At 34.8% G+C, this 18,013-nt stretch overlaps 1 protein-coding gene across 1 annotated transcript in view; it reads right to left on the reverse strand.

The window, feature by feature from the left end:
- Positions 1-18,013, reverse strand: part of LRRC7 (leucine rich repeat containing 7) — a 570,226-nt gene that overhangs the window by 31,282 nt on the left and 520,931 nt on the right. The window contains exon 25 of the mRNA XM_063697691.1: positions 7,927-8,019. Within this exon, the coding sequence (XP_063553761.1) occupies positions 7,927-8,019 (93 nt within the window). The remainder of the gene's footprint in view (positions 1-7,926; positions 8,020-18,013) is intronic.

Below are 18,013 nucleotides of genomic sequence, written 5' to 3' on the forward strand. Positions count from 1 at the left end.
ATAGCACAAGAACAGAAAAACCAAACACCGCATATTCTCACTCATAGGTGGGAATTGAACAATGAGATCACATGGACACAGGAAGGGGAACATCACATTCTGGGGACTGTTGTGGGGTGGGGGGACGGGGGAGGGATAGCATTGGGAGATATACCTAATGCTAGATGACGAGTTAGTGGGTGCAGTGCACCAGCATGGCACATGTATGCGTATGTAACTAACCTGCACAATGTGCACATGTACCCTAAAACTTAAAGTATAATAAAAAAAAGGTAAAAAAAAAAAAAAGAAAAATTCAGTGAAACTTTCTTTAACCAATTCTGCTAAAATAAGGTTTTTGAAGTGAAAAATTGTTTGTTGTAAGCTATATTCAGTCAAACTGATTCTCATAGGTTTAATATGGTTTTATTCAATGGCTAACGCATCATTATATGGTTAGAATATGCTAGAACATTTCTTAGAGGTGGCTCAGGAAGTCAGAAAGGCTGGGGGCAAGTGCCAGAAGACACTACAGTTGTGAATTCTTGATATGTTGACTAATAAAGTGGCTCTTAGGCCAAGTCTGTGCATAGGTGGTGTAGAGCAGAATGAAAGGGGTGGGGGAATCATATTTAGTCTCAATATTTCTATAATTATTTAAAAATTTACAGTGCTGATATTTTCATTCATTACCTATGTGTTTTTAAAAAGGCATAGGTTAAAGAAAAAGGACACTGTAGTTGTACACATCTGAGACTGACAGTGTATTTAAAGGAGGATAATTATGCCACACAGAGTAAAAGCATTGAGACTGCCTGTGGCTGATGAATGAAGGGGTAGCAGTTCCCATTCAGCAGTATCAGCAAATATTTAGAAGTAAAAGCCATTCTCGATTCTCTCTTCGTCTCTTTGGCCATTCTCATTTTATGGCCCAGAAATGAACACCTTCAGGGAACTGAAGCCACCTCAGCTAATGCCACCACCCCAGCTGAAGCTACGCCAGCCAGTGCAAGTCACACAAAACTCGAACATATCATGGGTCTTTTTTTTTCAGTGTAGGAATAAGCAAAGGTTGCCAAGTCTAGGTACTCCATTAAGTTAGTCGTTCTGAGTCAAGGTAGAAACATTCGTTGACAGAGAGGACAAAGGGAACATGTGATTTTTTTTTTTCTCTTTCAACAGAGAACTCAGTATACCTCAATGAACAAAAAAGACAAATAAATAAATATGACTTTTCTTTAATCATTTTAATGTTTAATTCCACACTAGAGAGGTTGCTTGTTTTCTATTAATGAATGTCCTCAGGGTTTAAATGATATTCCCTTTTAATGGAAATGTGGTTTGTGCATGGCGATGGGTTTATTCAACACGATTTTTAAATATAGGAAGCAGTTTTCTTTTCTACTGTACTTAGAATCAGATACTTAGACTATGTAAAACTATACTATTTATATTGTAAAGCTAATGAATAATAAAATAAATGCATAGGCCAAGCACGGTGGCTCACGCCTGTAATCCCAGCACTTTGGGAGGCCGCGGTGGGCGGATCACCTGAGGTCAGGAGTTCGAGACCAGCCTGCCCAACATGGTGAAACCCCGTCTCTACTAAAATACAAAAATTAGCTGGGCGTGGTGGCGGGTGCCTGTAGTCCCAGCTACTCGGGAGGCGGAGGCAGGAGAATCGCTTGAACCCGGGAGGCAGAGGTTGCAGTGAGCCGAGATCACATCACTGCACTCCAGCCTGGGCGACAAGAGCCAGATTCCATCTCAAAAAAACAAAAAACAAAAAAACCCAAAAAAAACAACATGCATATATGTGTACTTTGGTACCTTATTCAGTAATCCTAAACTACTACTACTTACTCTTTAACTCTGGATTTATTGGTTATTCTTTTTAGTAATTATGTAAGATCTTATTGATAAGCTAATTTTAAGTGCTTTCATATTTTGATTAAAAAATGTTTAGGTTCCAAAGTACACATATATGCATTTATTTAATTGTTCATTAGCTTTACATTGATACTTTTTAGTGACCTTACTTTTTCACATTTACGCCCCAGTGAAAGTTTCCTGAAGAATTAATGATACTTATTTGCTTTCTTAAGCTGAAATTCATGTCTCCTTTCTATTACAATGTCTAGATACCGACATTTTTCAATTGGCTAAAGCATGCTACCATACCTTTTAAAAAAAGCTTGGTATAAATCGTCACACCTGTAGGAATACTATTTGTAGGAGAGTGTGAAGACTACATTTCATTTCTACCAATGTTTCTGAATAGATCTTGGACTTTTTACTCCAACATTAAGACAATGAACTGAAAGGTGAAAATTTATTTTTTATTAAAGAAAGAACTCATCTCACTTTTAATGTCTTCAAACAACCTAGTGGCATTCTGAACCTCAAACTGCAATATGACTAAGATGCAGCTGAAGTAATCAGTTATGTTTATAAAAGAATTTATGCTTGAAATTTATTTTTAAAAATCATTTTATATATAAAATAAAAACTATTTCAGCCTCTTCCTAAATTTAGTCTGAAGTACAAAAACAATTTGATCTCTATCCCTTGCTCCTGAATTTTATTTTCACATAATGCATAAATTTTTTCAAATTACTTTGCCTTACATAATCACTTGAAGTGGAATTAAGGATGTGACACATATATAAATTATATTACTTACAAAATGAATTTAGAAACATATACAATAAATTGTATTTGTCTAGTAGCTGCACAAAGTTAAGGAAATGTGCTAAAAGTAGTTTAATATTCATGTAGTAAATATACATCTTATGCTATATGGAGTTTTAAACAAATACGTTTGCTATTCTCATTTTTTATATCCATGGAGAAAACCTGACAGGAAATAGGCATATGGTATGTACCTTTTTTATAAGTTAAAAGCATATCTTTAGCAAGCTTTTGTTTATGGATCACCCAATGTCATGAAGTTGAGCAAAACTGGAACATTATTCTTGTGCATTTTTGAACTTGCCATTGCCCCGCATGCCTCTGAGTATTGTTATCCTTGGATAAAAGTATTAAATAAAAGCTTCAATTCTGCATGTCTAAGGGTCCTTCTTTTCTTAATATTAATCATGTAAAAACTTTTATTTGATGTAATATCCACATCCACACAAAAACAATGGAGTGAAAAGAGGAGGGGCTTAAGTCCTGTTGCAGGCTGTTTGGGCATCTGGAGGCAATAATTTAAATGTAATGTAAATAATTTATAGTAATTTATTCTGAAATTCTAGGACATTTATTTAGAGTTTATTGGTGATAATAGTTTACATTTTCTATGCTGCTAATATCCTTTCGATGGCTTGGAATTTTACCTGTACCATAGGCAAATTAAGGCATTTTAAAAAAACCATGAATTTGTTTTTTTCTATCATTTCTATGGCTACATTTAGATGGCCCAACTTAGTGGAAATATGGATGAGCTCTCTGGCATCTGTTGAGCTTAGGCACTTATGACTATTCTCCACATAAATGGTGGACAGTGGAGGATAACTGATTCTCTGGCCCCAATGCCCCAGTATGTATATTTGCTGCTGTCAGGTCCTTTGAGGATGGGCTGAATCCATAAAACAGCTTTCATTTTGATACTATGAGTAGATAATTCTTCATGCAACTGTTCAGTGCAACACCTTTACACCATATAGGGAAAGGGCTATAAGTCTTCTTTAATCTCTTTAAGATCCAGGAGCTTAGTTCTTCTTCCCTCAGATGGAGCAAGGAAGAACATGAATCCCTCAATGATGAGTTTTGTGAATGCATCATTAAAAATTCTCTCATTTGCAGAGTCCTGGGTTGCCTTATAAAATGTTACAACAGCATGGCATCAGTTATCTATTAATGCAGTTTCCTCTTTCTAACAACATCCTGTGGAAATTATACTGGTAAATTCCTTAAATTTTGCAATCGGAAATTATTATTTTATGAGTGCTTACATACAAGCAAAGAATATTGTGGCTTGCTCCATTGGCAGAATCACCACTGTAATGATACCTTAGTCCACAAGTTATATAATTGCTTAGCAATCTTCTCTGTACAGTATGCTCCTAATTATCTAGGTTCAACAGAGAATACATGCTGACTCCCAAGGACTTGTTGAAAAAAATATCTAGACTATGACTAATTAGAGGGCTCTGTAATACTCTCAATATTAGAATATCATATTAGTCTCAACTCTACAGGGTATAAATTTGTCATGTGGCTCTTCTGCTAAGTGACATTTGCAGATAGAGGCATGTATTATAATGCTTATTAAGAAAAGCATCTGGAGTCAGCTCAGTTTTGTTTCAAATCTTGTCTGCCACAGATCAGCTAAATGACCTTGGGCAAGTTAATTAACCCCTCTGGGCCTCAATAAAATGGGGAATAATAATACTACTCAACTAACAGAAATAGTTATGAAGATCACATAAATTCATAAATTCATATTTATAAAGAGCCTAATACAGTGCCCAGCATTTTGTATATACTCAATAAAAGGCCATTATTTTTATTGCTTTATTATCAGATTTGTTGGCTCAAAATCTTTCATCTCTCTGCAGTATCTTGATAATTTGACAGCAATGTTTCTTTATTGTAATAAAACAGATCATGGCTATTATACACTTCATTGAGAGGACAGAGGCAACTAATTTCCATCCAGTGTTCTACTGCTTTCTCTTTCCAAGTATGTAAAAGCAGTTTCTGCTTGACAGTGAACACTGAAATAATGAGTTCTATGGTGAATGAACTGGTGTTTTTCACTAAGAAACATTGTTTTGACAATATCAACTGCAGGGCTAATTGTGCTCTATCCCTTTAACTGGAGGAGCCAATATTTGATCAAGACTACCTTGGATCTTGAAGGGGAGTTAAGTTTGCTAGATGAGATGCTGTTCTAAATGCTCAAAGTCTGGTAAAAATATTCCCTTATATTTGGCTTAATCCTGATTCCTCCATAAAGCCTCAGTTAACTTTTGGGCTACCCTAAGTGTTTTTCTGCAACAATCTCACATTACCCCAGAACGTAGATCAGAATGTCTGCCAGACCGAACAATATAGTTCACTTTTGCTTCAGCTGTGGCTCTCAGCTTTTTGAGATGACTGTTTCAGTCTTTCCCTGTCTGGCTGTAATCGTTTTGGATGCTATCTCACATTGGTACTTGTCATTTCCCTGAAACTAGTTTCCGTCAACAATAATGAAGAGAATGGAACAAATGTATTAATTAACTTCACTACAGAAATTCCTCAGTACCTCTAAGACATTCAGATGTTCTTGGATACTTAGAATTTTGAGCAGCAAAACATTCAAACATCCATGAGCAGTAAGGAAAATAATATAGTGTATTTCTGAGAATATTCCTAATCAATGACTTATTTATTTGAAGAGAGTATGTATCATATTAAAGTTTAAACTTTTGCATGACTAGACTCCTTATAAGTCTACCTCAGGCTCAGGCAGTATTTTTTGATCTTAAACATCTGTTTAACTTGGTTCCTCTTACTTCCAGCTGTAAATCAGCCATTTCATGAAAAACCAATCTGTTTTTCAACATTTTCATTTTCTTACTGTTTAATATTTTTAGGTAGTTTCAGGCACTGGGTTCTACTCTAAATTTTATGCAACACTTTCAGAATAGGGCACTAGGGCTAAAAAAACACAGCTGAATTTCCAATAGATTAATCCCTTTCCTTGTGAGTGGACTGAATTCTTATGTAAATTGTCAGTCAGTGTCTTTAGATCCTCTGAACAGTTAACCAAAGTGTCCCCATATGTTTGGCATGCCACCAAAACTGGTCAATAAGTGAAAGGCAGTATTGAGATTTTTCTGTAGATTTGGAACTCCTAGTTGCTCCCACCAATTTTATAATAATAGAGATTTACTTTTCAGATTATGAATGATTTTAGAGTGTAATCAGCCAAAGAAAAGTGCTTTTTAGGGGAAATCTTTCAATGGACACATTATACAATTCAAGTGCTTTATCTGTTACATTTAACCAAAAGAGCAAATTATAAGATCATAGACATAGTTCAGTCTCACTAGAGTCATCAAAATGTTACAAATGATAAATTAAATGAATAGCTATAAAGTGTTCATATTCATCACAGTGGAAGAATTACAGGCAATGATTTGAAAGCCTGAGATCTAGTCTCTTTCAGTTGAAAAGAGCAGAAATGCAACAGTATTCTGACATCTTGACTACTTAACAATCTATTCATCCTTAATTTAAAAATATTTTTTTACCCTGTACCTTCCAAAAATATAGTGAAAAGATTTATATGCTGGTGAGAAAGAACAGAAAAATATGTCTTGAATTTCAACTCTCTTAAGTATCATAAGGTTAGTGACTTTTCATTGAAAGAATTTATGAAAGAGATGTAAAATGAAAGACAAAAAGAGGAGTCAAGATAAATAAGACATAATGATTTGAGGTTTTAAAAAATGTCATCAAGCTTCTGATAATTTTGAACTTTTATGCTTCTTTACAATGTATCAATAATTTATTAAAATTAAGTAAACAGTTGGTCTGACTAAGCCATGAATATTTTAATTGTAATAAATCAATGGTATCCTTAACATCATTTCAAAATGGAAATATGCTAGTTACCTATGAACAGATGTTTCCAACTGGCGTTCCCCTAATTATAGGATTGCCTCATATACATTCCTTTTATATGAGTAGCTGCTCCAGCCTGTTGACCAAAGGAGCTCCCATCCTTGGTCACTGGAGATTTTCCTCTGGTCTCTTCATTCCTAATGTATATAATCATGCGACCAATTCTTCCTTTTGGACCAACCTCTTCTCCTGACCTTCCCCAAAATGGAAAGGAAGAAGGGTAGGAAGAGTATAAGAAACAAGATCACTGGGAGGAAGATGAGGAAAATGTGGTGTTAAAGGCTCTGTTTCGGGCTACAGAAAGGTCCAGAGTAATGGCATCCCAGGTTTTTCAGAAGTAGGTCTCATAATCAGAAATTAATCTGTAGGTTTTTATAATTGTGATGAGTTGAGAGGATATGGACCAGGTTGTGACTCAAAGGTAAGTACAGAGCCTGTGGAGGTTTTATTCATATTTAATTTTTTTCCTTCTTCATCATCCTAAAGTTTCATGGGGTCAGTTAATGCAATTTGATGAGGTCGAAAGTAGATAGCTTCAATTATCATTGAATAATTATTAATTGATTCAAAGCTGAGAGTATTAAACACTGATGGTAGCAGGGCAGGTTCTATAGCACCAGGTAAACATTTAAAAAATAAAAAATCAGGTGGTTCACATCGGCGTCAGGCAGGTCACATGTGAGCAAGGGCAACATCTTAAATGTCCAGGAAATGGTTGAGGTTAGAGTTGGCGTGCCTTAATTCCATAGTTTGACAAGCAGGGGTAAGTACGAGAGCAGGACCTAATTCTTCTGCTAATGCTAACTGATTTTCTCATAAAAAATTTGTTTTCTGTGGTTTCTCAACTCTACAATTCTATTAGCAAAATTCTTTACATGCTTGATGAATTGAAGAGATAGCAGTCAGCTTGCCTTTGCATTGAATTACTATGTAATCATTCTGCTACTGTGAGAAAACAGTTTTCTAAATAAGTGACTTACAAGTTAACCTTTGGAAACAACTTGTTAGAAATCGTATATATACCTTTCTTTACAAATATAGACAACTGTGGAGCAAAAACAAAAAGAAAACACAAAGACTCCCCACAAAAATATAAAAAATCTCTGCCTTTTACATAGAATGTTTAGAGACTTTTCCCTTTATTCTTAGTATGTGTCAAGCACTGCAGTAAATTCTTTTATCCCTGTGCTGAAAAAGTTTCTAATTGGCTTCAGAGTTAGCTAGCTCATGAAAACACAACAAAAACACTTGAATTTTTTTCTAACCTTTGTTACTGTAGGAGATAGTATTTTTCTAATTAATATTGTCAACAAGATATTCATTTCTTACCTTGTCAGAAGGTTTGAATGGATTTCCTTGTCCACTAATTCCACCACTGATACTAAATCCAAGGCCAGGATTCTTTTCTATTCTCACACAAAACTATGTAAAAAAGATATAAAAAGGTAAGTAAATAGCTATCAAAGCTAAATATTTTCAAATACCTGTATTTCAGTAGAAAAGATTCACATTTCACTTGATTTCTTAGGGTTAGCCTATGTTGAGTTGATACACAAAAGACAATATAAACTTTGACAGAATGTTTAATGTTTCTATATGCATCAGTTATGATGGAAACTCGCTTGAAATTACCTGGGCAAGAAGATATTAGCAAGTACTTATTTGTTACCATGTACAGGACTAAATTTTGATTAGCCATTTTTAAAAGTTAAAACTCTTATAAACACTTAAAATACTATGCATTATCTTAGCTATCAACCATAAATGCACATGTATTCAGGTTGATTAGAAAGGAGTGTCTGAATAAGTGAAACAAAACTTTAAAATGTAGAGTGAAAGAAAATATGGCTATTTAAATAAATTGTGCCTGCTTTGTAGTAGAGTAGAATAATTCATCTCCTTGTTAGATAATTCTTTATTTAGGAATATTACATCTTTTAGTTTGAGAAAGTAGCCACAGCTTGTGTGAGGGTAAAAAAAAGGAAAAATGAAATGCTCAGTGAAGAGTTTCAAGTCTAGCAGCAGCTCCTGGAGTAGGAGTTAGGAACCTTAGAAGAAAGGGGAGAATAGTGTGATGAGGTCTAGTTAAAGAAAGAGGTCAACAATATGGAGACATTGCTAGGGAAAGAGAATGGCCAATATGCAACACAAGGGCAAACATTCTAATGCTCTGTTATATTACCTCCCCAACATCCCAAATCATCAATGAAAGTCTATTAAACATGACTTTTGTTTTATAGTAGTATGGGGGAATGATGGCATTAGGAGTAGGGTCCGCCTTGGGATAAGGCTGTAGTAAAAATGATAGCAATAATAGAAGTTAATAAAAAGACTGTAGATCAAGAACTCAGCAGAAATGACATCAGTGCCAGGGATGACCTAGAGAAACTCTAACAAACCTAAGAATTCCTGGAGACCCTGAGCAGGAGATGTGTATGTGGGCTATGGTAAAAATGTTAGTTCTCCAGGTAAAGTGGGACAGGGTGATCCCAGATAATTGAAAGACTTCGGACCAAGAGGCAGTATACATTGGTTACATAAAGAAAAAACACTTTGTAACTTTATTTTTTATTATTTACTTATTTATTTATTTTAGTGACAAGGTCTTACTCTGTCACCCAGGCTATAGTGCAGTGTTGCAATCAGTTCACTTGAACTCCTGGGCTCAAAGTATCCTCCTGCCTCAGCCTCCCAAATAGCTGAGACTTACAGGTGTATGCCACCATGCCTGAATAATTTCAGTTTGTTTCTTTTTCTAGAGATAGAGCCTTGCTGTGTTGCCCGGGCTAGTCTCGAACTCCTGTCCTCAAGTGATTCTCCCACCTTGGCCTCCCAAAGCACTGGGATCACAGGTGTTAGCCACTGTGCCCAACTCTTTTACAACTTTTAAGTACAGAGTAAGTATTAGGTGAACCAAGTGTTACCAAAGGTTAGCAGGCAAAAGATTAATAAAGAGTTAAGAAAAAACATAAGATGACACACTTTGGCATATATTTTGTATTTACATAGCTACATATTGGAAGAATTCTTAAAAGTGATTGTAAACATTTGCTTTCTTAAGTAGCCCATTTTAACCCCCAGAATTCTTGCTTAGCCTACTAATTTGTTTATGGCAAATGTAAATGCCCAAAACACTCTTTACATTTTTATTGTGAACTATCTTCAATCCCCACCTCTTAGTTCAAGGCAAACTGAGTCCTATTTCTGACTTAATTAGCACATATTGTCACTGGAACCTGGATCAATTAGGTTTGTCTGTTTAATAATCCTATACTTAATTCACTGTCATATTTCATAATAGTAAATATAATGTTTAAATATTAGATAGTTTACTGGCAACACAAAGATGAAAAACTATGCACTAATGTGATTTTTATGTAGTCATTAATGAATAGTTTCTAAATTATGAGTAAATGTACTATAAGTACTGTCCCTTATTTTATTTTAAAGATGTTTAATTATAACTTTTCCTTCAATTGAGCTAGATTTGTTAAAACTAGTTATCATAGGTGGTAGAATTTACAGTTTATAATACTTTGTATTTTTATATTGATCCTAGTTTATGAATATAAACTTATAATAGCCTGATCTAGCTGAAAGAAATATTTTAACCTTATTCACTGTGCTAGTTGATCTCTTTGTTATTATTTATTAATTAGAAAATGAGAAGAAAGCAACCAATATGATGAAAACATTTTTCTTTTGTGTTTTTCAATGTTTCTATGCATTTCCAATTATATTATTTAAAAGTGGGGTTATATCTTTCTAATGTGAACATTTCATATTGCCACAACATAATATGCAGAAGGTATATGCAGTTCTGGCTTTCTCCAGGCCACTATAAAACTCAAAGGAAACAAATGTAACAGGTTTAATTTACAAAGTAAATTGCTGAGAGTAGTTTCCAGTTGTTCTCTTTCAAGGTAGTGACTATATCTATTTTATATTATTGTAAATCTGGAAGGCACTAAAAATCTAAGAGAAACAAATTTCACATGTGCCAAGTGTATGAAGAACTGCCTTAATATTTTTTAATAAGAGAAATAATGATGACACTGTAGTTTTATAAATGTGACAAACAAACATAAATTCTGATCTGAGGCTAGACTGCTCTTGGGCATGCTAAGGTATGGCTAATAGGTTGTATTGTGACTACTGGGTCTCATAAAGCATGTCAGAGAGAGTATTCCTCTCACATATAAGTAGTTCCACCTGCCTGCTAAGGCCCAAAGAAGCCATAAAATGTAAGAGGACAGAATACCTTACATCCAGGAAGCAGTCTGAAACTAAAGAGGATCAGCAAAGAGGAAATGCAGTGTTCTAGTAAAAGATTAGGTCTAGGAAGCTAATAAATAGCTTATTTAATGAGAACCATTATTTTAATTTTCTTTTAATTTGTTTTTTATTTTTTTGAGATAAGGTGTTGCTGTTTCTCAGGCTGGAGTGCAGTGGCGTAATTTTGGCTCACTGCAGCTTCTGCCTCCCATCTCAGTCTTTGGAGTAGCTGGGACTACAGGCACATGTCACCATGCTTGGCTAATTTTAAAATTTTCTTTGTAGAGATGAGGTCTTGAACTCCTGGGCTCAAGTAATTCTCCCATCTCAGCCTTCCAAAATGCTTGGATTATAGTCATGAGCCACCACGCCAGACTCAGTTTTCTTTTAAGAGACTGGTTTTAAAGAATGAATGGTTTGGCTGAAAACATATGCAGTAGTAGTGCAATCAATGGTCTTTCAGAGTCTGCTTCCATAATTCTACTTTACTTGATAACTTCCGGTCTGTGTTAATCTTACTCTAATTACAATACTGGGTCTTATTTTGGAAAGGCTTTTTTTATAAAATGGATTGTTACACAAATTAGCTTGGCATGGTAGTGCACACCTGTAGTCCTAGACACTCAGGAGGCTGAGGAAGGAGGGTCACTTGAGACCAGGAGTTTGATGCTGCAGTGAGCTATGACTGTGCCACTGCATTCCAGCCTGGGTGAGCCCTCTCACTAAAATAAATAAATAAGTAAATAAATAAATAAATAAGAATAAAGGCTAAAATTCTCCCTGCCTTCCTTAATAAAAAGGATATGATGACTCCTTGTTAAAATACATGATGAGTTTTAGAAGGAATGTCAGTTATTCAAAGAGTACCTCAATTATCAATGACTTTGAAATAAACTTCTCTGGAAAAATGTCGTAGCTTTGAAAATAAAAACTGTTGCCAAAATAATGATTTATGACTTTATTCCACAAATATTTATTGATTCCCTACTAAGTACCAGGCAGATAAAAATATCCTTGACCTCAAAGAACTTACATTCTAATGAGGAAGATAGATAGCAAACATAAACAACAAATAAGTAATTTCAGATAGTGGGATGAACTGTGGAAAACAGCAGGAAAGGTAGTAGAGAGTAATTGAAATGGAGTGAGGAGTTATTCTACTTATTTATTTATTTTAAGCTTATTCTTGCCTCAGGAAAGAGCTATTTTTGATAGAGTAGGTAAAAAAACCCTCTCTGAGTATGTCACATTTGAGCAGAAATGTGAATGATGCCAAAGATCATACAATGAACAATAAGAAAAATGAAACACTATCCCAAGCAAAGGGGACAGCAATTATAAATGCCCTAAAGATGGATTTAGGGCATACGTCAAGAAACAACATAGATCAGTTTAATAGAATAGAGACTCCAGAAATAAATCCTAACATTTATAGTCAGATGATTTTGACAAAGGGTTCAAGGTAATTCACTGGGAGAAAGAAGAGTCTTTCAATAAATGGTGCTGGGACAAGATACCCACATGCAGAAGAATAAATCTGTACTCATACTTCACACCATACACAAAAGTTATGTAAAGTAGACCAGAGGCTGAAACATAAGAGCTAGATTATAAAACCCTTTGATGAAAATACAAAAGGAGTAAAGTTCATCACCTTAGATTAGGCAATGATTCTTAAATATGAAACCAACGACGATATAAGAGATTGATATGTTGGACTTCATAAAAACTAAAAACTTTTGTGCTTCAAAGAAGACCATCAAAAAGTGAAAAGAAAACCCACAGAATGAGAGAAAATATTTGCAAATGATATATCTGATTACGGTTGTATATCCAGAATATATAGATAACTTTTACAATCCAATAATAAAAAGACATCCAAATTTAAAAATAGGCAAAATATTTTTAAAGACGTTTCTCCAAAGAAGATATATAAACATTCAAAAAGTATATGAAAATATACTCAATATCATTAGTCATTAGAGAAATGTAAATCAAAATGACAATGAGATACTAATGAACAGGATGACTACAGTACAAAAGACAAACAATAATAAGTACTGGTAAGGATGTGGAAAAAGTGGAACCCACATTCATTGCTGTTCAGAATTAATATGTTGTAACCACTTTTAGAAAAGAATTTGGCAGTTCCTCAGAATGATAAACATAATTACCATATGACTCAGCAATTTCATCTCTATGTATCTACCCAAGAAAAATGAAAACATATATCTCCACACAAATTTGTACATTAATGTTCACAGCAGCGCTATTCTTAATAGCCAAAAAGTAGAAACAACCCAAATGTCCATCAACCATCAACTGATAAATGCATAAGCAAAATGTGGTATATCCATACCATGGAATATCATTTAGCAATGACAAAGAATGAAATACTGATACATGCTACATTCAGTTCCTTATGCTAAGTGAAAGGAGCAAATCACAAAAATACATGTATTGTATGATCCCATTCATATTAATTGTGCAGAATAGGCAAATATATAGAGACAGAAAGTGGATGAGTGGTTGTCTAGGGCTGGAGGGAGTATGGAAAGTGACTGCTCAAGGATGCAAAGTTTTTTTTTGAATGATGAAAATGTCATAAAGTTAGATTATAGTGATAGTTACACAACTGTAAAAATGTAATGAAAACAATAAATTATACACTTTAAGCAGATGAACTTTACTGTATATAAATTATATCAATAAAGCCGTTAAAAAACAAGGTCATCATGACAGAGCTAAAGAATAGAAGGAGAGGAAGGTGGGGCTAGATCTGCAGGGACACTATACCATAGTAAGGATTTAAAATTTATTCAGAAATGTTGAAAGCCACTAGAGCATTTTAAGAGGAAGAATGGTGTAATATAATTTACGTTTATTAAAAAAGATCACTTTAGTAGTGGAGAATAGACAAAAGGAGGTAAACTGGAAGAAGAGAAAGCAATATGGAAGCTTTTGAAGTAGTCAGGTGTGAGGTTACAGCCAACTAAGATGGTAGCTGTGTGGGTGGTGAGAAGTGGTGGGTTCAAGACATACCTTGATGAAATTGCTGTGGATTGAGTGTAGGCTGTGAGGAAAGGGAATCAAGGACGTTTGGTCATATCAAAGGGGTGATAGGCCATTAACTGAAATGGGGAAGTAGGTTTGGTAGAGTTAGCAGCAGGAAGTGGTTTTCTAAAACCATGCTAAGTTTAAGAAACTCATCAGACATCCAGGATGAGATGTCAACAAGTAGCTAATTGCATATAAACTTCTGGAGTGAAGGAGAGAGACGAAGGCTGGGGATACAAATTTTGGAGAAAAAGGTCAAACTACATGGCTGAGAGGTCAGATGAGATGAGGATGGAGATTTGACGATAGGACTTGACAAAAGCAGAAAGAATGCTTCATGGTATGTAAATTAAGCTTGAAATTAAAGTTACTGCTACTTTTAGCTCCTGGTTTTATGGGTTATTATATAACAGCAGTTTTATGATAAAGAGTGCTATGCAATAATAAGCTATTATAATTTTTCATTTTGACTTACATTATGTACATTACTTAGCCATACAAAATACACATAAAATTTCTCTGCATTTTCCAAAATTTCTAATAAGCCCATGAAATAGGCTCAAAAAGGAAACAGTGATTATAAAAATGTATACATGTTAATATTCAAGGATAATTAATATTTTTTGAAATACAAATTCTTCTATATTCAAATCTTTTCCTCCTGTGAATGAAAGATTCAAATCCAGCTAAAATTCCTAGTTAAATCTTTCCAAAAGATGTACTGGTCAGCTGGGTGCAATGGCTCACGCCTGTAATCCCAGAGCTCTGAGAGGCTGAGGTGGGTGGATCACTTGAGCCCAGGAGTTTGAGACCAGCCTGGCCAACATGGCGAAACTCCATCTCTACTAAAAATACCAAAATTAGCTGGGTGTGGTGGAGCATGCTGTAATCCCAGCTACTCGGGAGGCTGAGGCAGGAGAATTGCTTGAATCCAGGAGGTGGAGGCTGTGGTGAGATTGCTCCACTGCACACCAGCCTGGGTGACAGAGGCTTTGTCTCAAAAAAAAAAAAAAAAGATGTACTAGTATCAAGATTGACTAATAAAATCCCCTGATGTAGCACTTTCTAGGTCTTTCAGAAAAAATTAGCTGATTCTGTATGTGTCTAGGAAACAGAAACTCAAATGCATTTTTAGTCTGGAAATAAATTTTAAAGATTAGTCATTTCATTTCCTTCATTTTGGACTTAAGGAAACCAACAAGATAATATGTATTTAGTGCAACATTGAAATAAATCTTTTTATTCCCACTGCAATGTTTACTGCATTCTACCATATGACTGCACACAACTTATAAAGTCAATTGATAGAATTTCTGATGTTGAGTCACACATTCTCTGTGTCAAACTATGAATTACAAATTCAGAACTGAAGCATTATTTTGATGACTGGAGAATAAAATTCTATGGGGGAAATATTCACAAATAGCAATTCTTTAAGTGGGACAGGATAAGGCACAGGATGTCCCTGAAATAACTTGAGTAAATAACATAGATTAAAACTACATTAATACCTATTTTACAAATACCTTTACTGAACTATTCCCTTTTAATTAAAAAATTTATAATTTAAATAAAACAAATATCTCCAAATGTTTCTTCTTACACCACTCAGCAGAATGTAGTTTTCTTCACCTGCACACAATAAATGAAGTCCTGACCTGGAACTCTTGAGTGCTCTTTGGGCAGTTGACCAGAGCATCTAATCTAAAGAGATGTCTGAAATCCTCTCTCTCAGCTAACTGTTTTATGTATTCCACATAATATTAAGTATTAAAGTGATTTCTTCCAGGATAGACTACAGCATCTCCTTGTGAGTATGTTTTGGAACTTTTTTTCCCTTAAATATGATGGATGCATATCATTTTTTATAACTCTCTGAGGCTCATTCTAATGTGAGCTTAGAAGTTCTCTTTCAGGCACAAACTTTAATTTGCATGTATACTTGCAGGCACTGGCAGGAGACAGCCATGGAGCTCCTGCTATTCTGATGTGTTAGGTTGGTTGGGCTCCTGCCATTTTGATATGTTAGGGAGGTCCCCCTGTCCAGGGCAGACATGGAGTGAAGGGTGCATTTTTCCATCGTTTCACTCTTCCAATGTGAATTTACTCTTGACTTGTGTGCTTGGCTACTCTTGACTTTTCCATCGTTTCGCTCTTCCAGTGTCAATTTACTCTTGACATGTGACGCAGGCTGCAGCATGTAATGTGGTAGACTCATGAGACTGAGTTCTAATCCCAGCCCAGCTTCTACGTTGTGTGACCACAGGCAAGACATTGAACTTATCTTAGTCTTAGTTTTGTAGTCTATAAAATGGAAACTGCTCTACCTATATCACAGCATTATCAATTAAATTAAATCAGTGAATACATAAAAGGGTTTTGAAAGGTTTGAAGCATCATGCTGATGTTTTTCCTTCTTATTTCTGCTTTGGCATCTATACTATCTACTTATTTAAATATACTGTGTCTTGTATTATACATTTGCAAAAGGGAGAAACAAAGCTGATGTTAGTTTCTTTTAAAAATATCCAACAGCTTATGGGCAACTTATGTATGCTTTTAAATAGTGATATTCTCAATATATTATTCAGCTGATAAATTGTTGAGCTATAGAACATCTAAAGCAGTGCTCCTCAACCTTGGCTACACAATAGAATCACCTTGGGGAGTTTTCAAAAGTCTCATTGCCCAGGTCACATGCAGGCTATTAAAATCAGTTTATCTGGGGATGAGAGCAAGACATCAGTGTTTTTTAAAGCCCCTCAACAGATTCTGCAGCTGCGGTTAAGAACAATTTATATAAAGCATTACCATATTGTGAAGGGGAGGATAAGGTGGATGGGATCTTTAAGCTTCTTCAGTTACACTGCGACACAAAGGAGAGATCTAATAGGATGAATATTCTGATGAAGGGTTTTCCATGTGGAATGGGAGTCAAATCGTCACTTTCTGGCTGTTTTATTCAGTTCACTACTTAATACAATTCTGACTCTTACCCTCTATTATGTTTGTAAGTAATCTAAATGGTTTATGCATTAAAATCTCCTTTTCAAGTAAAATCCCCTGATAATGAACTTCAGGTGACATGCACATGGTTTTTGCTGCAGATATTATTTGAAGTCAGATTTATAGTCTACGGAAATTAATACATTGAATCTGGGTAACATTTTATAGTTGAAACATAACTTCCATATATTTAATTTAAACCTAGAGTTGAAAACAGACTTGATACTCATTATTTCTGAAAAATAAACGTGAAAATAAGTGCATTAAACCAGAAGTTTAGGTTTCTAGAGTTCTTGAATATTTTGTCCTTTTTATTGTGATGGGTAGTTTGAAAGTTTAGATGGTTTTATCACTGAAGAGGAGCCTCAAAGCTTACTAAATGCTTCTTTATGGTTAAACAAAGTTCAATACTCTGCTTACGTAACAAATGACACTCATTCTAATTCATTCAATGTCGTCAGTTTTGGCACTTATTATATATGTTCATTTCCACATGGAACTTATTTTAATCAGGGTAAAAATACACTAGTTCTTTGGGTGACATTAAGGGATACAGAGGTATGTTTTCATTAATAATAAAAGTTTCCATTTGTTCAGTAGCTTTTTCTTTTCAAAGCAATTGGAAGTATTCATGTGAGTTCACTTGAACACTTCATAAGGCAGTTCTATAATTCTGAGTTATAGTTCAGGCAGGTTTAATTAATATCATTTGACACAGAGGGCACTGAGATCATGTGGTGAATTTTACAGTAAGATTAGGACACAGGACTTGGACTGGGGTCAGAAAAAAACCTGACTTAAAATTCCAGCTTGGCCAATTACACTTTCCATAAATTATTTTCTCTCTGCCTTGCTTTCTTCACTTGTAAAAAGAAAATAAGATTATTATGAGGATTAAATAAAATAGTATATGTAAGCAGGACCGGTTATATAATTAGTTGGGCCTGATGCAAAATGAAAAAGTGGGCTCCTTGATCAACAACTATTAAGAATTACAAGATGGTGACAGCAGGGCATTAATCCAAATGTGGGGCCCTTTTAAGTGCAGGACCTTATGCAGCTCTACAGGTCACATGCC

Source organism: Gorilla gorilla, chromosome 1 (genome assembly GCF_029281585.2).
Source record: "Gorilla gorilla gorilla isolate KB3781 chromosome 1, NHGRI_mGorGor1-v2.1_pri, whole genome shotgun sequence".
NCBI lineage: Eukaryota > Metazoa > Chordata > Mammalia > Primates > Hominidae > Gorilla > Gorilla gorilla.